Consider the following 9,386-nt stretch of genomic DNA (forward strand, 5'->3'; position numbering starts at 1 on the left):
AGCAAGTCTTCAAACTATATTATTAAGTATATTTTATTATATATTTACAAATATACAGTGTGGTTAATAACAAAATTAACACGAAATATTTTGAACGCATGACCTTAATTTCAGTTTTTAGCAGAGCAGAGCATATTTTAAGTTTTTTAAGTAATGTTTTCTGGATAGCATTTTGTTTAAAAATTTTACTCGAGGAACACAGATATAAGTTAAATCAACCTTCAGACCCTATGCTTTTTTCCCACTGGGAGGCACTAGTCGAGTGCCACGTACTTTGTATGTTAAAATATGCTCTGGTTTTTAGAGTATAGAGGACTTATTAATGTTGCAATACGCCTATTTTTTAAAAATTAAAATTTTCTCGACAAAACAATGTTTTTTCGTCCTTGCACTTTTTTTATGGTCATTGCAAAGGCGAGTCACAACGCCAACTGCAAACGTTTGAATTCGAATGGCATATTTGTTAGAATCATTGGAATGCGTGGCAAAAGAATAATGAATATCTTCATTTTTAAAATGTCTGTATTAAATTGTATATTCGATAATGTCGTTCATCAACTTTTTCACTGAAAACCTGGTGCCATTGTAGAGTCGTTATGGTCTTATGGATTGATGTTTCGTAGAATGATGAGCGAGCCGAATTTCAATGTGAACGCGCGGTAACATTCCTGGAAAATTAAGTGAATGTTAGAATTCAATTGGATAATTCGATAATTGACTCTTGTAGTTTGTAAATTGTCATTTCCCCTGGAATTCCGTTTTGAATGCTGATATTGATTTTATAGTGACATTTTATGTTGTTAGATTGCTATAATACAATATCCCGTACACTGAGCCACTGATAATTTTGTGCTACATTTGGGAAACTTTGTCAACTTACTCACAGTGTTTGATGTGATTTTACTGAAGCAGAAAATTTTCTACGCCTGTTGCTCCTATATCAGCTCTGGAGAGACAAATCCTTAAGGTTAGTAGGAGATTGTGTTGCTGGTGCACTGTGCATCATCTTCAGAACGAAAATGATATATATCATATGAGATCAACTGACTTTATGAGACAAATATAGTTGAGATTTGACACATGTTGAAGATGGATACCACCAATCTTAAGCCTGTGTTTTTAAACAAGGTAGTTACTCTAACATGTTATAAATGTTTACAGTAGTGCTGTAGTACCTACTAGCTAGATATATGTATGCCCCGGTGCAAATTGGTGTAGATGCCCCATAATTTTATTATAACATTATAATTTTCTTTTTTCTTTGTTGTATATTTTTGGTCACATTATTAGATAATTGGTAAGGGCGTAAGGCCCTTTCAAGATCAAGTACCCCGGTGCATTGCACCACCTGCACTGGTGGTTTCTACGGCACTGGTTAACAGGGTATGTTATCTATTGGCTATTAAGTGCATAATAATTTTTTCCATTTATATTGTAATGAAAATAAAAATTACTTATCGAGAAATTATTTTTATTCAATTAACTGTGAAATTCTGCGATCAATGTCTGCCGATTGAATATAGCGTATAGTATTTATATTGAAAAAAATTTAGGCATTACTCTAAAATTTACCAACAATGAAATGGACCAGTTCAAACTAGATAATCAAAAATATTCAGTAAATTGTGCAGTTGTACACAATCGATTGAATGATAATGGTAAATACTTAATAGTTAATAGTTTCAGTTGGAATAAAAGGAAAAAGTTTAACAAGTACACTGATTTGAATATTATAAATATTAATATTATAATAATTATAAATTAATTGTTTACCTACACAACAAGACAATTCTTCTAATTTTTAATCAGTCCAAAATGCCAGTGCCGATGAAAAGGTTATATTATAAGATTCTCTACAGTATAATGTTTCCATGAGATTTGTATATGCATTAAAAAAAAAATGAAAAATTAGATTGTGGATATATAGTTTTAAGTCACAATAGATGAGTCAAAAATTATTAGATATAACAAAAAAAAAAAAAAAATACTTTAATGCCATAAAAACTATTCAAGAACAAAATTTAGTAAACATTTAAATTTAAGTTTAATTTACAGTAGAAATTAATTAATTAAATTAAACATTAATTAAAAAGGAAAATATAAAAATAAATGTCAGTTTTCAATGTTAGTCCTCCAATTATAGTAATAATAGTAGTTATTTTGTTCAAAAAATTTTCTTTAATATCAAAAATTCAAGAGAAACGCCCAATATTATACAAAAATTACAAAAAATTATCTTAAAAAAAAAGGTGTTAAAAAACTAAAAATGTAAAATAAAACTAGTATATTCTGAATCAAGGGTACATGAAACAAATTTTTACGTATGATAGCATCTTATATAGGATCAAAGGAAAACAATTCATATGTCATCAACACATTTTTATAAATTGTTAACAACAAAATAATTTACAAGATTTGTTGAAATTTTAACTTTAAATTCTTCTAATGAAAACTGTGCCTATATGCCTAGGTACTTTTAATATTTTTTAACTACTATTGTAACAATATATCATAATATACTATATACGAGGAGTCTTGTATTGAACTTCTATTGAAAGTGTGTGACACTTTGACTTATGACATTGAGTGAATATTGTACATAATAAAAATTTGAACAGGCACTTATAAACATTTTATTTTTTTCCCATGGGCATTATTTTTTTTAGTTGAAGGCAGACAAACTTTTAAGAAATCTTGTATATAATTTAAAATGTTATGAATTCCTAGCTCAAAATTATTTGTAAATATTTGCGACTTAGATGAAATTTGTCAATTGTGAAAATTGCATGTATCAGCGATTAACACTTAAGATTTTTACAATAAACTAAAATCAATTTTGTAGTAAACCTGGGAATTTTAAATTTTGACCTCCGAAATACACCAACTAGACTAACTTTCCCACAAGAAGACACTGAAATTGAAAATCAAAGCATTATTTTGATTATATTTTGTGAATAAAGATCAGAGACAACAAATAAAAACACACATCATTGTGAAATCAATGTATTTATCACCAAAATGTATATAAAATTATTATTTCATTATTTTATTCTTAATTTTCTTCTTCATCAATTTGAATATCAGCAACACCCTTACAGTGTTTTTTTGTTTCTAAAACAAAAAATAATAATTTTTATACTATTTATATTTTGCAATAAATAAACATATTAAGCTTCGTAACTCATATTTTTTATAAAATGGTTTCTATTGTTTCTACCTTAGTTCATACACTATGAATGTCCTGATAACTTAAAGCATATTATATTAGTAAGACAAGTCTTTGACTGAGATGCCCAATGTGCATATGTGCAAACAAAGAGAACACTCATATGCAAAGAAAAATGTTACATATTTATCGGTAAGAATTTATACATATAAATATCAACCAACAACTAAATATGCGACTGTTTGTCTTATGAGCCTTATGTATGAGTACATAAATCATCTCAGTCAGACTCGTTACTTATATGTTCTTCAAATTATTAACACGGGATAAAATAAGCGTGGCTCAATCTATGGTATATGATCTAAAGCAGTGGCTCCCGATTAGCATTGAGCCACAGACCCCTAGCTAAAATTTAAATTAGATGGGGTACCCCTTATTTGTGATAACTTAATAATCAATTTTGTTTAATTATAAAAATGAAAAAAAAAATTATATAAATATATATATACATATATAATACATTAATGATCGACCTTTTTAGCGATAATTGTGTTTCAATAATGATTGCACAAAATACCTGATATTTCAAACCAATACATGCTTAAAAATTCTACTAAAATAAAATAAAAATATCACATCAGTACTACCTAACAACAGACTCCCTAATATAAAATCGTGGACCCCTGGGGTCTGCAGACCACCAATAAGGAACCACTGATCTAAAGTTTCTTTTTTGGGGTGTATGTAATGTGAATATTTCATGTTTTGATTTACTAACATAACACTGGCCTAGTATAGCATGGTCCAGTCTTACCATTCCAAGTAACTGATGAACATACAAGTATATCTATAAAGTTTGAAAATGTTTTGTACTATTGTACGTAGGCGGATATTAGGTTAAAATTATCCGTAGTAAAATGGCCGTACCATAATCACTATTAACAGTTTACACAAATTAGACTACCTACAAATCTCACCTTAACGCTGTGACATTGTAAGACATTTTCAAACTCTTTAAACACTAAATACAATTTCTCATAAATCTAACCTCCAGGTAACTTATATTGATCTGCAGTTCTTTTACGCATTTCATCAAGATTTTCACCAGCTTGTGCCCATTCAAGCACCAATCGCCTACCATACAAATGAGTGCTTTGGCACATGGACTCCATAGCTGCTCTTGCTTCGGTTTTAGAATTGTATTCAACAAATGCAAATCCTCTATGAGTGCCAGTTCCCACCATTTTCTTAGGCATTCTCAAACCTTTTAGTTCTCCAAAAGTTCTAAAACATTAGTAATAATACAATTTCTAACCAAAAAATTATGTTAAAAGAAACATACTTAAATAATTCAATAACTTCTTGAATACTAGCTTGGAACGGTATATTACGTACAAGTATTTTGGTACTTTCTTCATATGATTTACCTTGTTTTCGTTCTGCAACTGTTGTACTTCTGTACAAAATAAATGAATTTATTAAAATACTTAAAACTGTATAACATTATACTACTAACTGTAATGTTCTATTTGAACGTTTAAGTTCAATGGAATGATCATCCAACATTGAAAACTGTTTGGTTTTCAATGCTTCATTAACTGATTTCTGTCGGTAAAATTGAATAAAACCATATCCCATTGAGAGTAATTGTCCTGGATGATTAGGGTCTTTTCTTCGAGCAACAGTAACATTAGCAATTTTTCCACAAGATTCAAAGTGCTAAAAATAATTTGAATAGTCATGATGATTTTTTTTAATTCTAAAAACTCATAAATTAATTATTTTATACTTTTGTGATATTTTCTTCTGTAGTATTAAAATTTATGTTTTTAATAAACAATGTCGTATCTGATTCAGGCTCATCAAAATCATCTTCAGTTTCTTTAATGATGGAATTTGAGGTTTCTTCTAAAGTTAAAATTGTAGTAATCAAAAATTATTTTTTTATAAGTAATTTTTAAATTATTCTTTACCATGAATCTTCTGAGGAACATCGGTGAAAACTTTATCTGGTGCCCACTCTAAATAAAGTGGTAAGTGTTTAAATTTAGAATAAGCAAGTTGACGAAATGCTGTTTTTGCTTCTGAATTTTGTACAAATTCTACTAATCCTATATAAAAATAATATAACTGTTAAATGTTAAATCGAACAAAAAGTATTTAAACATAAATTACCAGTGACACCACTAGGTGGTAATACTACTCTGCTTACTAAACCATACTTGGAAAAAATGTCCTTCAACTCAAGTTCAGTTGTGTCAGCAGGTAAATTTTTAACTAATATAATATTTTTGCTTCGATTAATTACAGTCTGAAAAATAAAAATTAAATTTTAAAGCAGTATATTATAGTAGTGAATTAATTTAAACACATAATTTAAAATGTAAATGAGTCAAGTGGTATTGCACAAAAGTACCTAAAAAATATTGATACACCACTTTAATTATCTTAACTTTAAATATTGTTATAACTATTTAACTAATCATCCAAAATAAAATTTATATTAAAATACAACAAAAAATATTCTGCTTTGGAATAAGAAATTAAAAATTTGTCATTCAAAAAATTGAAAAATTTCAAGTAAAAGTTAGTTAAAAAAAAATATTTTATTACCACTTTTAATTGTGAAAAAAAAATCAGTTATGAAATAATCAGTCTATATAAAAATGATAGTTCTAAAAAACAATAATCTCCAAATCCCTAGTTTATATTTCTATGGTTCAACCTGATATATTAAACTTCACATACCACTCAGCCACACGGGTATATATGAATGCATGAATTTTAAAATGGATGAATTTAAGGGAAACTTACTTGATTGAATACATCTAGTTTAACACCATGATTTTCTAGGTAAAGTTTTGTATCTGAAACAATTTGTGATTCACCAAGAGCTAATCTGACAGCAGCATTATCACCAGTAAGCACCTGAAAACATAGGATTAGATTAGCATATACTTTTGTATAAAAATAATAGTTTCTTATTGAAGTAGTATTTTACATTTTCTTTAGTTGTGTTATAAGTCTTAGCAATTATATCAGCTACAGCATTTTGGCCTAAAAATAGACTGTTCCAGTTGTGAGATAACCCAGCTTCAGATTTTAATTTTGCCATTTTTTTCTTTTTATATGAACTACATTCGTCATTTGTTTCTAAATTTGAAATTTAAAAAATGAATTAATATTTTCCTGTAGCCATTAAAAACTGTCATAATATCATCATAAAATAAAATGATTACCATCTTCTAGATTAATTTTGGCCTTTCCAGGTAATAAATGCATCATTCGTCCATGGAATATAGTACCGTCCAATTCAGTATATGCTTTCACAGCATGCTCAGGCATGAGGTATGTAATTAATCCATAACCTTTAACTTGACGACTTATTTTATCGATGGGGATTATAACTTCAGTTACGGGACCTATTGAGTATTATAGTATATCAGTTTAAGCATGTAGATAAAATAACATAATTACTACATATTTAAAAACATACCATATTTTTCAAACACAGCTTGCAATTCTTCCTCTGTAGTAATAAATGGTAAATTTCGAATAAATATACGACCAGATTCTGCAATACTTTCTTCATGAATCAAACTATCAGTTTGTTTTTGCCAATCGGGATTTCTTTTATTCAAGTTATTGTTTTCCTCTAAATCATCAGCTTCAGTTTTCATTGGATATAATAGTATTCTTTTTCCATCTAAAATAATCAAATTGTAAAAATATAAAAGTAACCATTCATTCAATATTTGAACATACTTAAGAAACTCTTATTTTTAATGAGACATTGTTCAGCATCACATTTATTTTTGAAACCAATATAAGCTACGCCTTTGATTTTTGGTGGTAAGCGTATAGAATCTAGTTTAAGTGGTTTGAAAAATTCTTTTAACATGGCCTTTTTTACTTTATATGGTAAACCACGAATTACAATTGTATAATATTCTGTTTTAGTTTCTGAATTTTTCAAAACCTCTGCTTCAGATTTCTTACCGCTTTTTATTTTCAAATACTGAAAAACAAATATCATATTCAATAATATTATTTATGCATATTTTTTATAATTTAACACACTTCAAAGTCAGATATATTGGCATTTGCAATTTTGTTTGTAGGCTCTTCATCTATTTCTTTTTGAGTGGATGTTTCTTCAGTTCTATCTTCATTGTTTAAATCTTTAAGAATTTTTTCTTGTCCGTGAGCTTCCAAGAATTCAGTAAACATAGGATCACTTATGTGCTAAAAATGAGTTGATTACTTTAATATTTTAACAAATTTAAGATAACATTTTTTAACATCATTGTAAAAATTGATTTTATAACACATTTTATTATTTGACAGAAGAAATTTTTTATAATGACACTGTTTGTAATAATACGATATTAAATGGCATAAAATGTAATCTTTATTATTTTATTTAATTTTTTTAAATATGCAACTTATTACTAGTATATGAATAAGATCATTTAGAAATAAGTGACACATATTAATTTTTATCCAAACATGCAAATAAATGTATTTATTCAATGCTACAATATATAATAACATATTGGTAATTAGTATTGAAATAAAAATTTATAATACAATTTTTAAAACTACTATTCATATTTTTAATTTCAGGTTTTGACAATATTTTAATTTCTGATTTTATTGAGTATTGGATATCGTCATAATTTTTGATATCAGTGTAATTTGGTTGCTAAGCCCTGGGTTTTTAGTTAAATAACTACCGCCAATACATCTATGACAACATTTAAGAGCTGACTGCATGGTGGAACTATCAAATGTAAGCCATTAAGAAGTTGAAATTAGTTTAGTTTAATATTTTATAAAACAGTAAGTTGATGTATGTTTAATAAAAACTTTCTATGGTAAATTACAACTGCAACACTATAAATACCTGTTTTAATTTTTCTTCTACCTCAGATTTGAGTTTACTTTTTTTTTTAGTCTTAGGTTCTATTTGTATTATAACTTCTTCTGATTTCGGAGTACTGTGATCTTTTTTATAGGCTGTACTATCAGATGCATATTTACTCCATGATCTGGGCTTATTATCGTCTCCTAGTGTGATCAATTAAAAACACATGGATATTAAAAAACAACAACGGTACCTATAGTTATCATGAATCATAATTAATACTTATTTGAAATATTTACCTAATTCAGTACATTTCTCAACTTTTATACGTAAAGAATGAAGAAAGGTATTGTCAAAATAATCTAAAGCTGCATTAGCTTCTTCTTCATTTTGAAAACCAACAAAGCCAAAATGACGAAATTTTCCAGTTTTTGTGTATTTAAGTTGGACATCAGTAATAACTCCTTTTTCACTGAAAATTTCTCTCAATTTATCATCAGTTATCTAGGAAAATTAAGAAATATTGTTATGAATTAATAATATAATAACATAATTATTTGAATTTAATGATCTAAAGATCTGCTCTCTGCTCAACTTACTGATTTTGGTAAATTTTTTACGATTAAACGAGACATTTTCTGAACAAAACTTTTCCGTTAGATGCTTGTGGAAATAACAATAAACGCTTAGTAATTAATAGTTGATTAATTAATTCTTAAATTCTTACTACAATAATACAATACTACGTATTTTGTCTCACTTTCAAATTTACAATATTGGTTAATGGTTATCATGACATATTGTATTCACGTGGGTTTTGAACACTATCATTATTGTTCTATGTTATCATCAAAACACACTTATGTTTATATATATTATATTATGGTGTATCCCATTGACATTGATTAAGTAACTTAATCAATGATATTATGTTCAAAACGGAACAAATTTAAAGTCCAATACTTAGATCATATACCATAATCAAGGTGGATATATTATATCCACCTTGACCATAATATTATAGTTTATTATGTTCTAAGCCTCTAAGGTCCAATAATTGTTAACGAGGACGTTTATGAATTTGAGAATTTGTAGCGCTCCCCGTGGTAATCATTCAATTAAAATAGTATCACAGATTATATAATCTATGATAGTATAATATGAATTCCCGCGTAAATCAAATTTCAACATAATTGCAAACAATTACTTACCTTACTCAAAGGCTTAAACTGGCCAGCTCAACGTAAGATAATTATAACAATCGTTCGAGAATAAATAAAATGTACAAATAATATAAAATACTAATTAGATCTATATAATATATGAACTAACAATATGTTATGTAAAATTACA

At 27.4% G+C, this 9,386-nt stretch overlaps 1 protein-coding gene across 2 annotated transcripts; it reads right to left on the reverse strand.

The window, feature by feature from the left end:
* Positions 1-2,987: 2,987 nt before the first annotated feature.
* On the reverse strand, positions 2,988-8,829 carry LOC107170348 (putative RNA-binding protein 19). 2 transcript variants are annotated; one of them, XM_015520452.2, is made up of 16 exons: positions 8,633-8,829; positions 8,333-8,537; positions 8,073-8,236; positions 7,247-7,411; positions 6,932-7,184; positions 6,663-6,872; positions 6,406-6,588; positions 6,168-6,319; positions 5,981-6,094; positions 5,342-5,477; positions 5,140-5,277; positions 4,956-5,071; positions 4,683-4,885; positions 4,509-4,622; positions 4,215-4,450; positions 2,988-3,111 (listed from the first exon to the last, which is right to left on the reverse strand). In XM_015520452.2, the coding sequence occupies exons 1-16, from the start codon at positions 8,666-8,668 to the stop codon at positions 3,053-3,055; spliced, it is 2,484 nt and encodes an 827-aa protein (XP_015375938.2). In that variant the 5' UTR covers positions 8,669-8,829; the 3' UTR covers positions 2,988-3,052. The 2 variants fall into 2 exon arrangements, with proteins under 2 accessions (XP_015375938.2, XP_015375931.2); XM_015520445.2 differs by having other exon boundaries at positions 4,956-5,074; positions 8,633-8,827.
* Between the last annotated feature and the right edge of the window lie 557 nt (positions 8,830-9,386).

This window comes from Diuraphis noxia, unplaced genomic scaffold, assembly GCF_037042655.1.
Source record: "Diuraphis noxia isolate RWA-SAM2 unplaced genomic scaffold, SU_Dnox_SAM2 contig0003, whole genome shotgun sequence".
NCBI lineage: Eukaryota > Metazoa > Arthropoda > Insecta > Hemiptera > Aphididae > Diuraphis > Diuraphis noxia.

Coding starts and splice junctions, on each gene's coding strand:
- LOC107170348 (XM_015520445.2), bottom strand. CDS start 8,668: ATGTCTCGTTTAATCGTAAAAAATTTACCAAAATCA. Junction 4,623..4,682: donor CGTTCAAATAGAACATTACA/GTTAGTAGTATA, acceptor TATTTTGTACAG/AAGTACAACAGTTGCAGAAC. Junction 3,112..4,214: donor TCAATATAAGTTACCTGGAG/GTTAGATTTATG, acceptor TTTTTGTTTTAG/AAACAAAAAAACACTGTAAG.